The sequence below is a fragment of the Epinephelus lanceolatus genome, chromosome 3, assembly GCF_041903045.1.
Source record: "Epinephelus lanceolatus isolate andai-2023 chromosome 3, ASM4190304v1, whole genome shotgun sequence".
NCBI classification, from domain to species: domain Eukaryota; kingdom Metazoa; phylum Chordata; class Actinopteri; order Perciformes; family Serranidae; genus Epinephelus; species Epinephelus lanceolatus.
In genome coordinates, this window is record NC_135736.1 from 6,310,303 (window position 1) to 6,324,665 (window position 14,363).

At 40.6% G+C, this 14,363-nt stretch overlaps 1 protein-coding gene across 4 annotated transcripts in view; it reads left to right on the forward strand.

The window, feature by feature from the left end:
• Positions 1 to 14,363, forward strand: part of rptor (regulatory associated protein of MTOR, complex 1) — a 272,436-nt gene that overhangs the window by 163,534 nt on the left and 94,539 nt on the right. For all 4 annotated transcript variants that reach the window (XM_078163746.1, XM_078163744.1, XM_078163741.1 and 1 more), the window contains exons 11-12: positions 4,006 to 4,081; positions 10,624 to 10,725. In XM_078163746.1, coding sequence (XP_078019872.1) covers positions 4,006 to 4,081; positions 10,624 to 10,725 — 178 coding nt within the window. The remainder of the gene's footprint in view (positions 1 to 4,005; positions 4,082 to 10,623; positions 10,726 to 14,363) is intronic.

Here is a 14,363-nt window from a genome sequence, read left to right on the forward strand (position 1 = left end):
CCAGGGATAAAAGGCGAGTAGAAAAATAAAAGTTTGGATCAGCATAGATGGGAGGGGGAGGACGATGGAGAGGGGGTATTAAGCAATTTGGGGGCTGGTTGATCGATGTTGGTGCCTGAACACAAACAGCAATTGTTATTCAAATGGAGCAGAATAGGGGAGAGCAGATAAACCCAAGGCTGATTACTCCCCTGTGGGCAGTTAAAGTGTGGGTGTGTGTGTCTTCTTTATACTGTATGTGTGTGTGTGTGTGTGTTTGTGAGTGAGCGTCGCTGCACCACTCTGTGCAGGCAACAGGAAAAAGAGCTTAGTCAGCCGCCAACTGGTCCCCTACACTCCTCTGTTGTCGGCCGTCCCCTCATCTCACACACCATGCACACACACATAGACAGCTTTTGGTGATGAGTTACTCATTCGTATTGGCAGGCATCATCCGAGTTACTGCTGTCATTTCAAACGGTGCGGCAGCCTCCTCCCTGTGAGCATGTCTTTGCTGATTAAACTGCTCTATCTGCTTGTTTCCTCACTGTTGGATTACATAAACACCAGTGGGGATGAATATTTGCCGAAAAAATTTCTACAGTTTCTGATTCTAATACTTAATGTCATGAAACCTGAAACATACCTTTATGATACTTGACGGAAAGCACATGTTTTGGAGATGGTTATTTTATGATTGACCTTTACTTATGTCGCCTTGATTTTATTGTTTTAAACAATGGGACCAAAAAGTATATTTACCTCTTAAATACTCTTGTTAACTAAAAGGGTGTAATTGGTAGAGTCTGGAATTGTCCCTACCAGCTCCCTTACTATCAAAATGGCGGCAAAGATTACAGAAACAGGGTTTTTATGCCTCTGCATCAGCGATAGGTCTGGCCAGAGACATTATGTTTTTGGTTTGCCCATCCATCTCTCAGTCCTCTCTGTCTACTCTATTCTATTCTATTCGATTCTATTCGATTCTGTTCTATTCTATTTTGTGCATTATTCCCTCTAGGTTTATGTCTGGTGGAGATAATTACAGGGGAATGTACAATCTTACTATAGGATTTCCTTATTTCAGTGCTTTCTTGTGTCTGTGGATACCTCAAGATGACCTTAAAATCTATTGTGGTACAAAATAAGAAAAAGATGAGATCATTCTTCAACACCCAGCTCTACCCTCAGCTGTTAAATATCTTTATTTATTTATTTTTATTTATATTGCATATTACAAAACAAACAGGCCAAACGAGAACAAACAGACGATAAGAAGAACCACAGAAACAAAGTAACACTGAATCCTATAAGGCTAATATAATCAAATTAATCTAATTCAGATGAGTAAAATAGCATTAAACCAACTTTACACATGCATTTTTCAAAAGGCTGGACACGGAATCAGCACTCCATATGAGTTAATAGTACATTCAGTGGCGCCGCTACTTCATCACGTAGAAAGCTCAGAGGAGATGACATTCTGAAGAAAAATAAAGTCAAGTGTGATGGAGAGAGAATGAGGTTTCCATTGAAGTGGAAATCATTTGCTTAGCAGCGGTCAGTCCAGATAGCACAATACGATGGGGTTGTGGGCACCATCACAGACAACAGCTGAGACATTTGAATCTGACACTGTGTAACTTTTGCTAATCAGCTAGTATTGGAAAAATATAAGCACCATACCCTTGTGTATGAAATGTTTTTTTCCCCAAACACTAAACCTACCAAAGGGTTACTGGTCCCAGTCTGTAAATGACTTTTCCTTGCAATTAACAATTACCACTTGGACCCGACTACATTGGTATATTAGTGATTTTACAGCCATGCTGTAAACAAACACTTGCTGTAGCAGATGCCCAGAAAATAAGTTAAATGGAACAGAAACAATTCACAAAAGACTACACTGATATGTGCACAGAGAAGTGCCAATTCTTTAATGTTTTATAGTCTTAAAATATTTCAGAAATATTATGTATAGCAGCACCAATTGTTTTGGAAATTTAATGTAAATACATACAACATACATACAAATGCAAGCAAAGGTCTTTGCTTCAAATCTGTTAGATAAGTTTTGGCTCAATCGGTGCGCACACCATCAATCTGAATTACACCTGGTGTCATTTCTTTAAAGCCAGGCCTTTATATGGCAGGAAAGCTGTTCTTAATAATGCAGTAATGTCTGTTTTGCACTGTTGACATTTTTGCTGGAAGGCTAAATGTTGTGCCTACTGCAGTAGCAGATGAATTTATAAATGCCTGAATTTGTACCAGCTGACATGAATCCTGGAATAAATTGCCTGTTTGTTGACTTTTAGAACAATTTAAAAGTGGTTGATGGAGCAAACTTAGAGCCTAGTTTTCCAGTTACACAGTAGTGCTTTTTCAGCCACATACTGTACTGTACTGTACGTTTGCATGACAGCAGTGGATCAATTGCACCTTTAAAGGGATACTTCAGATCTTTTGAAGTGGGGTTATATGAGGTTAGGGGCGTAGCACCAAAGTCTGCTCCTGGATAATCAGTCCCGCTTTTCCCCCCTTTATGAGGTACTTGTCCATAGTCAGTGTATTACATAAAGTAACTGTCACGCTCCCAGTTTGGAGATACAGGCTGGAGTCCAACATGGAAGCAAAGCAACCTACTGCTGTGGAGAGGTCAGTAACAAAATGTATTTTAGCCACCACAAACAGTCCCACCTAAAAAATATCAGTTTAGGTGAACGCAGTATTGAGAGTAATTTCACTGCTTTATCTTCCCATCATCCAGGCCATTATAATGGGGGAGCCATTAACAGCTTCAGTTCCCCTGTCTATGCTCTCGTCAAAGCCACCTGACTCCATTGAAAAAACAGTAAATTTAGCTTGCTGAAGACAGGAGCTGCCAATGTACTGCTGTTTTGACTGGTTTGTGTTGTGTGACTTTGGGGAATCAGAACTAACCCTTTAAACACCAAGGTCAAACAATAACACAAACCAACTAACTAGTCGAAGCAGCAGTAGGCCAGCAGCTCCTGTGTGCAGTCATGTTAAATCACAGTTTTTCTTAGTGAAGTCTGGCTTTAAAGAGAGTGATATAACAGCTGATTTTTTCTGTTGGAAGTCACTGTCTGACATTAATGTAAAGCAGAGAAAATATTCTACATATAGTGTGCACTTGATCTGATAGTGATTTTTTTTAGGTGGCTAAAATACATTTTGTTGCTGACCTCCCACAGCAGTAGACTGCTTAGCTTCTATGTCAGATTCCAGCCTGCTTCTCCAAATCGGGGTGTGCCAACTGACATCTACTGTATGTAATACACTGACTATGGATAAGTACCTCATACAACCTGACTTAAAAAAAAAAATACTATCCCTTTAACACTGTGCTGTTGACCAGGAGTACAACTCTATTATATGCTCCCATCTTATAGGAAAAGCTGTTTAAGCAGCAGAATGAATCTCAGACAGAGTGAATTCAGTGTCACTCGTTGAGCATCACATTACATCGCAGTGCATCAACTGGGAACATGACTCAACCCCTAACTCATGCTAACTGAGAGGGAAAAGCCCCACTGAGGCCCTGAGCTCAATTTGCTGCAAGAAAAAGGAGCGGGAAAGTGGAAGGAAAGAGAGACAGACAGACAGACAGACAGACTAGAGAAGCTGCGATAAGGTTTGATGTGAGTTACATAACCCCATGAATTAGATATGATGACCATGAGAGAACGCTGGTGTTTAGAAAGGGATTAAAGGCTCCTTGCTGCCCTCCACAGGACCTCGGGTTGGGAATTTAAAGAGGTGTATGTGCATGGGGAAGATGCGAGGGAGAAAACGTGTGCAGAGAAGAATGAGAGTGATTGGTGGAGTGGGGAAGGGGAAAGCAATGACCGGGGGTCTTAGTGCTGAAATGCATTTGTTTCTGTTGCTGCAGGTCACAACGAGATTCTCTTTGCATTGAAACAAATGTGTGCGGTTTCGGTATTCCTTAATAATTTATGTGATCATTCTAATGTGGTTTGTGTTTTTGTCACCTCTCTACAGGCAGGCGTGGGACCTGGCCGTGGACATCTGCCTCTCTCAGCTGCCTACCATCATCGAGGAGGGCACCGCCTTCAGAGTAAGTGTGTGTATGTGAGAGAAAAACAGACGTTTTCAGCCTCACTTGAAAGGTGGAAAGATGCTTGGTTAGTGGTTACTGGTTATCTAGTATTGATGGATGGCTCTTATCTCGGATCTATCCACCAATGACGCCTGTAAACATTAACCGTTCTTGTTTGCACTGCAAGTTCTCCACCACCAGCATCTACAGCATCTCTATTAATCTCTCAAACACACACTTGCACACATTCATTCCCAGTGGATTACACAGTAAAACGTCAGGTCCAATAATTCAAGTGTGAGTGTCAAATAAAAAAGAGTTGCTGAAACTAGCGGCCCTGCACTTTCAGCCAGTTTGTTGTTATATTTACTGGCATGGCAGGGGACTGTGATGGAGATGCTGAGTGTAATGGAAACACACTGCAGGAGGCTGATTGAACCGATGATGACTGAAGATATCTGGGTCAACACAAGAAATTTTATGTGTGTGTGAGCAGACACTCACCAGATGCTGGACAGACCAGAGAGCAGCAATATGTGCTTTGTAATGTAAACTAATCAGAAAACTCAGAAATCAGAGAAGGTGAGACCAGAGCGGCTTTCCTTCCATGTTTGCACTTTTATCTGAGCCTTTTCTCTCCTCCACCTGGCCCTCGGAGGTGGGCATCTTCTCCATCGCTCCCCCGGGAACAGTTTTCCATCCTCGATCCTCTTCTCTTTTCTCCTGCACTCTGGCCGAAAACACTTACTGGCACCGTAATTGAGCCTCTGAGGACCACTAAAGGAAATCTTCCCTTTCTTTCTTGCTCCCTCTTTCAGGAGCCTTTAATCCTCCTCTGATGTGCATCTTTTTCTTGGTCCGTGCCACAACTGAATTTAGAACTGCAGAAAAAATAAAGTGCATAGTAGATTTTACATATTTTAACCCTCTACTGCACCCTTTACTGCCCCCAGTCTAAATATATGTTTTGTTTCTTTTTGCCATATAATAAACACCAAGAAAAGTGTGATTCCTGTAGCACAGGTCAAAGTGAAAATAAGCAACATATGCATTATAAAAAAGTACATATGGTTCTTGTTTCTTTATATATATAAGTGTTTGTATGCCTCTGTGCCAGTGCCCTGGCCGGTGATGTTATGTTTTTGGGTCATCCGTCCCTCCCATTCTCATGAATGTGATAGCAGAAGAACACCTGAAGATTTTTTTTTTTTTTTTAATTTGGCACAAATGCTCCTTGACGCAGCAATTTATCAATTAGATGTTGGTGGTCAAAGGTCAAGGTCACTGTGACCTTGCATCTGTCTCATTTTAGTGAAAGCAATGTCTCAAGAATGCCTTGAGGGTATTTCTTCACATTAGGCACTAATGTCCACTTGGACTCAACAATGAACTGATTAGATTGTGTTGGTCAAATGTCATAGTCACTTTGACCTTGCATCTGCCTCATTCTTTTGAATGCAATATCTCAAGTAGGTCCGGAGAGTTTCCTCAAATTTGGCATCAAGAATGAACTGATTAGAGTTTGGTGGTCAAACGTCCAAGTCACTTTGACCTTGCATCTGCCTCATTTTAGTGAAAGCAGTATCTCAAGAATGCTTTGAGGGTATTTCTTCACATTAGGCACTAATGTCCACTTGGACTCAACAATGAACTGATTAGATTGTGTTGGTCAAATGTCAAAGTCACTTTGACCTTGCATCTGCCTCATTCTTGTGAGCGCAATATCTCAAGTAGGTCCAGGGGGAGTTTCCTCAAATTTGGCATCCACTTGGATTCAAGAATGAACTGATTAGAGTTTGGTGGTCAAACGTCCAAGTCACTTTGACCTTGCATCTGCCTCATTTTAGTGAAAGCAGTATCTCAAGAATGCTTTGAGGGGATGTCTTCAAATTAGGCACTAATGTCCACTTGGACTCAACAATGAACTGATTAGATTGTGGTGGTCAAACGTCAAAGTCACTTTGACCTTGCATCTGCCTCATTCTTGTGAACGCAATATCTCAAGTAGGTCCAGGGGGAGTTTCCTCAAATTTGGCATCCACTTGGATTCAAGAATGAACTGATTAGAGTTTGGTGGTCAGAGGTCACTGTGACCTTTCCAAACATCCAGCCAAAGTGCATCACATACAGGTGGAGGAAGGATCCATTTTCAAACGCCTAGCTCATATTACATCTCCCGTTACCCCATCCACCTTGGGTATAGTCTATTATAGTAATTCATTCAGGTTTCTGAGGTTTCTTGCATTTTTTCCCTGTTAAAGGGTTTTTTGGGGAGTTTTTCCTTATCCGCTGTGAGAGTCCAAGGACAGAGGAGTGTCGAAGGCTGTAGAAGTCCTCTGAGGAAAGTAGTGATTTGTGATATTAGGCTTTATAGATCAAATTGAAATTGAAGTTAAATTCTAAACAATGCTGTAGCAGAATGTTAATTTACATACTGTACTGACAGACATAGAAAATTCTGTTAGTTCTGTTATTATTTTGTGCCAATTTTTCTCCCCAAAAGAACCAATGAGAGTGCTGTTTATGTACTGGATCGATAAGCAGTATTGGTAAGAGAAGTAGTATCTTTAAAATCTTAATGATACCCATCCCTAGGTCAGATGCTGAATTGGTGACACTAATCTTGGGTGTCCACCTTCAAACCGTGCTGACTGTACAGATCTTCTGTGCTGTTGAGTGGAAGATGCGTGTGAAGCATCCATGTTTTCACAGACATGGTTGTAAGTTTTAAGTGCAACTTTACTGGTTAACGGAGGCATACAACTGCAAGGAGATAATTCTTGTTCATAATACATTTTGTAAACATTGGTTGCTTGCTTTTGGTTGTGAAACAGTAAAGAGTATCACATGTTTTGCATTTGTTCTTTTCTTAAAGAATACAAAATGTCCTTATGGCGGTACTCTCCTATCTCTTTCTTCCATCACATAATTTGCAGAATGGTGCTTGTACTGTCTTATTCATCATACTATCTTACTCCTTTTGCCTTTAATGGATAGGTTAAGTGAGTAAGACAGTTAAGTGTGAAGGGGGGAGGGGGGAGAGGGGGCAAATGACATGCAGCAAAGGGCCGCAAGCCGGAATTGAATCCAGGCCGCTGTAGCGAGGACAGAGCCTCTGTACATGGGGCACCTGTTCTAACCACTAAGCCATCATTCTTGATTTAACAAACATTTAACTCTACATGCGTTATGAATAGCGATTTCTGTGTGTTGGCTCCTCGATAAACGTACATGCCTCTCAAACCTGACTGTAGGATCCATTCGCCCTCTGTTATTGTCTTCAAGCTCACTGTTCCTCACTCTCAGCAGAACAATGACCCCAACCACTCAATCTGGTTCCTTTACCCTTTTAGACCATAAAATATGCTCCTTTATTCATTATTAAATATTTGTAGATAGCAAAATCCTGTTTTTGTCCTCGACACTTTTATAGTCTTATCAAGAATTTTCTACTAAAACACCAAGCCAACTGTTATCCACACGAGAAAAGCGAGGAGTTGATACTTCATCTGAGTTGCCTTCAACTATGACCACTTCTAAGAGCATGGCCCTCATCCACCAGCTGTTCTTAAGAAGACATTTCTTCTTGAATGGCACCAATGTTTTCATATTTGGGTTTTGAGTTAGGTGAGAACAGAATCTATGCACACCAACAGCACACTTAACGTACATTTTAGTGCTAACATGTTTGTACAAAATATTTAGTGATTGTGTTTTCTTCATTTCTACATTGGTATAACATTAAATGAATTAAATTACTATATTATTTGTATCATTTTTGATATTACTAATAGATATTTTCCTTATTTTACACTAAACACATACTAACACTTTGATTTACTTAAGTTATGTTAATTGAGAACCGTGCCATCCAATAATTAGTGATTGATTACACTGTTTTCAGCCCAGAGTAGACCTCGGTCTCATCTTAGGTCTACTCACACAATTTACTGCTGCTGCAGGATGTTGCAGGTCATGCCCTGAGGAGAGATCTTTCAGGACATTATAGATCTATTTGTAGAGAGTGACAAGGGCAAGCCTGCCCCTCTCTAGTGGTCATCCTCTTTCTTCTGTATAGATATATATAGAGAGAGTTTACTGAATGAGTAATAGAATCCCATGCATCATTTTTTGTGTTATTGAATATCCTCTTCAGCTTTGACATTCACTTCCTGTAGAAGTACCTCCACTTCAGGGCCATTGAATTTTTTTTTTCTTTTCTTTTTTTTTTACATTTGGAGTCCGGTGTTCCACCCTCTTTGCAGTCTCATGCCCTTTTATGGGGAATGGCGAGGTATTTACCTATGCTTTTGAAGATTGTGGGATTCACCGTTATAAGAATGACGGTGTGAGCAATTCTGCAGTTTAAGAACACATCATAAAATTGTTGTTGATTTTTCTTACGACCTTTCTTGAGAGCAAATTTAAAACAAAACTCAGGAAGATATTGTTGATTGAGGTCCAATGAGCTTGGCGAGCAGCAGTGAGTAGTGAAGACGGTGCTTTTTTGCCCTGGGTTTTGCCTCTTAGGTTACATATAGTCTGCCCTACTTATTTATTGGTGGAGGTGCTTGGGTCTGTATGCAGCCTCAGAGAATGACTGTTGGCATGACTGAAGGCTGAAACAAACACCTTCATCTTCTCTGCATTATTTTGAATAAAACATTTTTAAAAAATCCTTGAAGAATGGCCTCGGAAGCTATTAAACGTCTTATCTACATTTAATTATATCTGATTGCAAACTACACATATGAACTAAAAGTGGGATTGCTGCGACAGTGGACTGTGTGCACAGTTGGCTGTTCAATCCCTTTTTGTAGAATGTCACTCAGAACATATCAAACCTGTAGCGATAGTACCTAGCTGTAGTGGACAAGTGTTGAGTGTTAGTTTAAAACAAAAGAAAAAAAGATTAACAATTTAAATTGGTAAACATACGATATGTTATTTTCTGCCACTAGGGGTCTCTCAGTCAAACAATAACAAAAGAAGCAGCAATGCAGTTGTCAAAGTTAGTTTCCCATGGTTGGAATACCCTTAGTTTTAATTTTTCAGGAGGTTTTTACTGGAAATCTCTTATTCTCCAAAGCAAATGGACCAAGTGATAACAACTGAATAACTGAATAAACTGAATAGAGCAGTTTCATGTTAAAAATCAGTGTTTCTCTGACTCTGTTCAGGGTATCCTGGAGGGGCTGTTAGCTGAGCTTCTGCCCTGCTCACCTTTTTTCTCTCATAACTTTTGATCCAGATGTTCAGAGGATTTTTTTACCGGGAGCCGAATAATCTTGCAGAGGCCTCATCCTCTCCTAAACAAATGGATCCAATGAATAAAACCAGTAAAAACACCTGATACAGCAGCTTAGTGTTAAAAAATCTGTGTTTCTCCTTTGCTGTTCAGCAGGGGTTAGATTCAAGCTACTGCAAACGTTTACTCAGCTTGTTTCTCTGATAACTGTAGATCCAGACATCCAATGACTAAAATACTTCATCTGGTTAAAACGTACCATTAAAATCCCCAAGATCTACAAGGTGTGTTGTAAAAAAATGGCTTAAAATTGGATAAAAAGTCAATTTATGACAGCTTCTGGCACACAACGGGGATATGGTGCCACTGATGGCAACCAAAGTTTTAAATTTAATGCAGATGTTGCAAACTATATCTTGAATCCTTCTATCCCTTTCCTGCTGCTAATGCAGGTCTAGATTGTGTTAACTAAATGTATTTTATCATCAGGAATGATTGTAATGCCTGGCATGTAATAACATAACTGGTTTTTCATCATCTATTCTTACCTTGGATGGTATCAAATTATATTCGATTTGGTATTAAAAAGCTAGAATTGAGTCTTTATCAAGTCAGTAAAGCATGGAGCTCATCGTAGAGAAAATGCTTCTACAACATTATCTATCAGAGTGGAAGTAGGCTTCGTGAAACAATACAGAGTTTTACATTCTAACCTCAGAATGGGTCATTATATCCACAACCTGAGGTGTTCAAAATACAGGAGCTCAATCTCTGTGCTCGGCCTATAACCACCTATAACCACCACACAGCACTATTTTTTTATGTATCGGTGAGTATTTGAGTGTGTATTTAGTTATTAAGCTTTGGTTATTCACAAATTAATTTAGCCATCCAGCCACGCAGCGCTGATATTTCCCCTCTCTCTACATCCATCAAGAGTCTACACCACGCTGTTGTAATTCCGCTGCAATATTAACACTCGGCGTGATCAAAAACTCTGCGGCCAGCAACCAATCAATCAGGCAAAGTGCCATGGCAGCAGAGAGAGAGACAGAGACAGAGAGAGAGAGGGAAGGTGATCATGATAGATCAGGATTTATGTCGTTACTGCAGTGTAGTGTCACTTCTTAGCCCATTGTGTCGGGGCACTTCTGAAATGATAAGCTAGTCACTGCGGAACGGCTCATTACTCTGTGTGTGTGTGTGTGTGTGTGTGAGAGAGAGAGAAAGGGAGAGAAAGAGAAAGAGAACAAGCAAGCCAATAACTCTTGAAGATCATGATAGATATTGTATGTGTGTTTTGTGTCCACAGCACAGTCCTTTCTTTGCGGAGCAGCTGACAGCGTTTCAGGTGTGGCTGACGATGGGCGTGGAGAACAGAAACCCTCCTGAGCAGCTCCCAATCGTACTGCAGGTACAAGCACACAAATACAAACACACAAACCTTCAGACTTTTCTAATTTTCGCTTTCAAGTTTTCAATTACACCTTGCTTCATTAGCATGACATGTAAATATCTTTTACTTTTCCAAAACATACGAAGAAAGTCAATCAATTTTAAAATCAATCAATAACTTTATCTGTCTCCAATGAGGCAGTTTGCAGAAAAAGAAGAAAGCATAAAAGAAAGAAAGCAGTCATGATAATAGTAGAGACTGATCTTGCAGAATGAATTATTAGTAGTGAGCATTAAAGTCAGTTATTATAATCAATCTGTATGATCAAGTTTTATGTTCATAAAATGTACGTATCACATTAAACATAATCTATACAGCATTAAAGGAAAACGTCCGACACAAAATGACCATTGTGTATCAGTTAAGGTGGATTTATAGTTGTACGTCCTAGGTTGTGGCATTAGCTCACCAGCCAATTGTATATTGGAATGTGGGGTGCTTTGGGTAGAGTCTGTGGAGGATATTAGTTTATACAGTTTTGGAAGTAGTTTGTTTGATTTTTACATATGCTGTCCAATAGTTGTGGTTGTTTTTCCAAGTGTATGTTAGAAATATCTGTTTTTGCCCTGACTGAGTGTTTTAATTGGTTATATTGTAAGATATGTTGTTTCTCAATGCCATACATGTCAATAAGCTGTTTGAATGTATGAAGTGTTAGGGTTGAAGATGTGATGGAGGTGTGTAATCCCTTTTTCCTACCATTTTATTGCTAGTCTCGCTCACCAGACCTTTCTCAAGAAAAGAAAGGTCTGGCTTGGCCGACTCTCACTTTAAAGGGCCAGTGTGTAATATTTGGCATGGTTTATTATCAAATCTGAATCTGAATATTCTACCCATTAATATGTTTATATAAGTGTATAATCGCTATAAAATAAAATTCGTTTGGTTTTCGTAGCCTTATAATTATGCTTATATATATATATATATATAGCAAGGGCCTTGCTTTAGAGAGGTCGCCATCTTGCGCCGCCATGTATGTACGGCAGACCAAGCGGACAATCCAGCCAGCCAGAGAACGCGTTTCGTGTGTATAAATAAACCAATGAAGACAGCGGGAGGAAGGAAGGGGGAGGAGGAAACAGCAGAGAGTGTTAGTAGTTCGTTGATGGAGAGTAGTGAAAAGTTTTTTTAGTTATAAAGTTTGCAAATGGACCACACTTACCATGCAACAGGAGAGAATGAACCCGAACCGTCATCTGCGAGGAAAAGAAGACACAACTTCACTCCTTGTGATGCACTCTCTGCGGCGCTTTTCCTCCTGATGATATATCTCCCCAACGATGGTAGCACCGAATCCCATTCTGTGCATTCAGCCTCTCTTCTCGCCCGCTCAGCATCCAGCACATGGAGTTCCTCATCTGTATGCTCCGGCTCAAACAGGTATGGCTCTGGGTCTGTGTCCGCTACAAGAAACTCTTCAAAATCGCGTTCAGAGTCGTCCATTGCAGCTGCTATAGTCCGGAGATATTGCTAGGCTAAATAAACAGCTGAGCTCTGTTTACAGGCTACACTGTCAGTCAGTGTGCGGGCTGGAGATTGGTGGAGCAGAGAGGGGAGGGGGTACCTGCTAGGTACTGTAAATGAGTATGTGTGTATGGAGTGTGTGTGTTACGCTAGAAGAGTCAGAGTTTGGGACGGAGTCTTTTACCCCCTGGAGTGTTACCGGAGTTTTTGGAGTGCTCAAATAAACTGACCTTTTTCCCGAACGCTACTCTGGTCTCCTGCTCATGAGTGATTCATTACAATATCGTAACATGGTTTAGATTTCTAAATAAATATTCACCTCGTCGCTAGATAGACCTACTCCTGAAAAACTCGCGTCTGCGCAAGGCTTTTTGTCCCTACAAGGCCACCGTCATTTGCCCGACGGGAGGGGTGAGCGAGTGAGCCCTGCAATCTAGAATTTGACCACTGATGTCACTGTTTTCAACGGTTTTCAACCCATTTTACACACTGGCCCTTTAAGATTGGAGAAAAAAAATACCCCGGCTGCTTGTATTTCTTTCAACCAATCACAATCATTCTGGGCGGTGCCACAGCAACAGTGCGCTTGCAAAAATATTGCCGGGGGGAAACAGGTTTTGGTGTAACACGCCCACAAAAATATCGTCTACAGGACGCGAACCATGGCAGAAAAATGGCTACATCCCCGCAAGATCAAACACCGCAAAAGTTAGTAAAGGACGTGCTGAAAACTGCTACACAACCGGAGGTGGTAGGGCGGGACTTCAGCAGGTGGCTTGTTCCTCCCAATGAGAGGCTGATCTATGCAGCGAACTTCCGCCCAATCAGACTATTTAATTGCCAGCTAGTGGTAATTTATTTGCAGTGAAATCTGGATTGTGCCATATGGGTGTTTGAGCAGTCGGTGAGATTGTGATGTTTTTGATTTTACTGACTTTCCACCAAGCTGTCAGAGTTGTGGCGATTACCATGTTTTTGAAGCAGTTGTGGCATTTGATTGTGTCACTGAGGAATGGTAGGTCTGTGACTGCTATTTCCTGGCATTCAGTTTGCTCTGTGTCGATCCATGGGTGGTGGTGATGACGCATTGCATGGGTCCATTTGATGAGGTATTTTAAATGATTTGCTAAGTAGTAGTGTTGGAAGTTTGGTGCTTTTAAGCGTCCTTGATGTTTTGATTGTTGTAGTTTGGATGTCGTTATTCTAGGTGTTTTTGTTTTTCCAGTAAAATGTTGTTATCAGTGCATCCAGTGCATTTTGCTGAGCATTGTGAATAACTAATTTATTTTTGGTAATATCATCATCCTTACTGTAGCTATACATCCTATGATAGATGATAGATAGTGGCAGATAGTAACTATATACATATATATAGGATCCAGTGAAAACAACCTTTTTAATTCCATAAAACACAGGGTGAGTAACAGATATACAAATGGTCATTTGAAGAGGGATTGTTCCTTTAAAGGCAGTTATTCATCATCTTTTTGTGCTGGATCGAGGCAGCTAGTAACAAACTGGGATGCTGATCCTACAGTGTTTGCCTTTTCCAAAAAATTCAGCCTTGCTCTCTGTCCCATTCTATGATTTGTGACAGTAATTCAGCTTTATAATTATAGTTCACTATGCACTATGAAAACATTAGTTGGCTCGTAGTAAGTACGTAGTTGTACCTTGTTCACATCGTCAGTCAATCATTTATGTAATTGTAATTGTAAATGCTGAAATGCTATAACGTGTAAGTTATTTTGCAGATTCCATGTTTGAAAAGGGCTTCATTCTCCGTTGTTTATGAGCAAACTCAGTGCTGCAAGAGCATCTTGATTAAAAACACACATCACCTGCAAAGCGTGCACCATTAGCTTGGAATATCACCATTACGGCAATACTTTCTGTACTATTACATCTCCCTGCTCCGCTCTCTCCCTCCCTTTATTTGTCTTCATCCCCCCTCATTTTTACAAGATGCTCTCTCCTCCAGGTCTCCACTTTACATCTGTTAGCAGAAAATGAGATATGCACCGCAAAATTCTTCCTGCAAATTGAGCATTTGCAGGCCAGTTTTCTCATCACAACCCTGCAACAAAGCCTGTGACAGGAGCAGTGGCTGCGGTACTCCCCATAGTGGCATT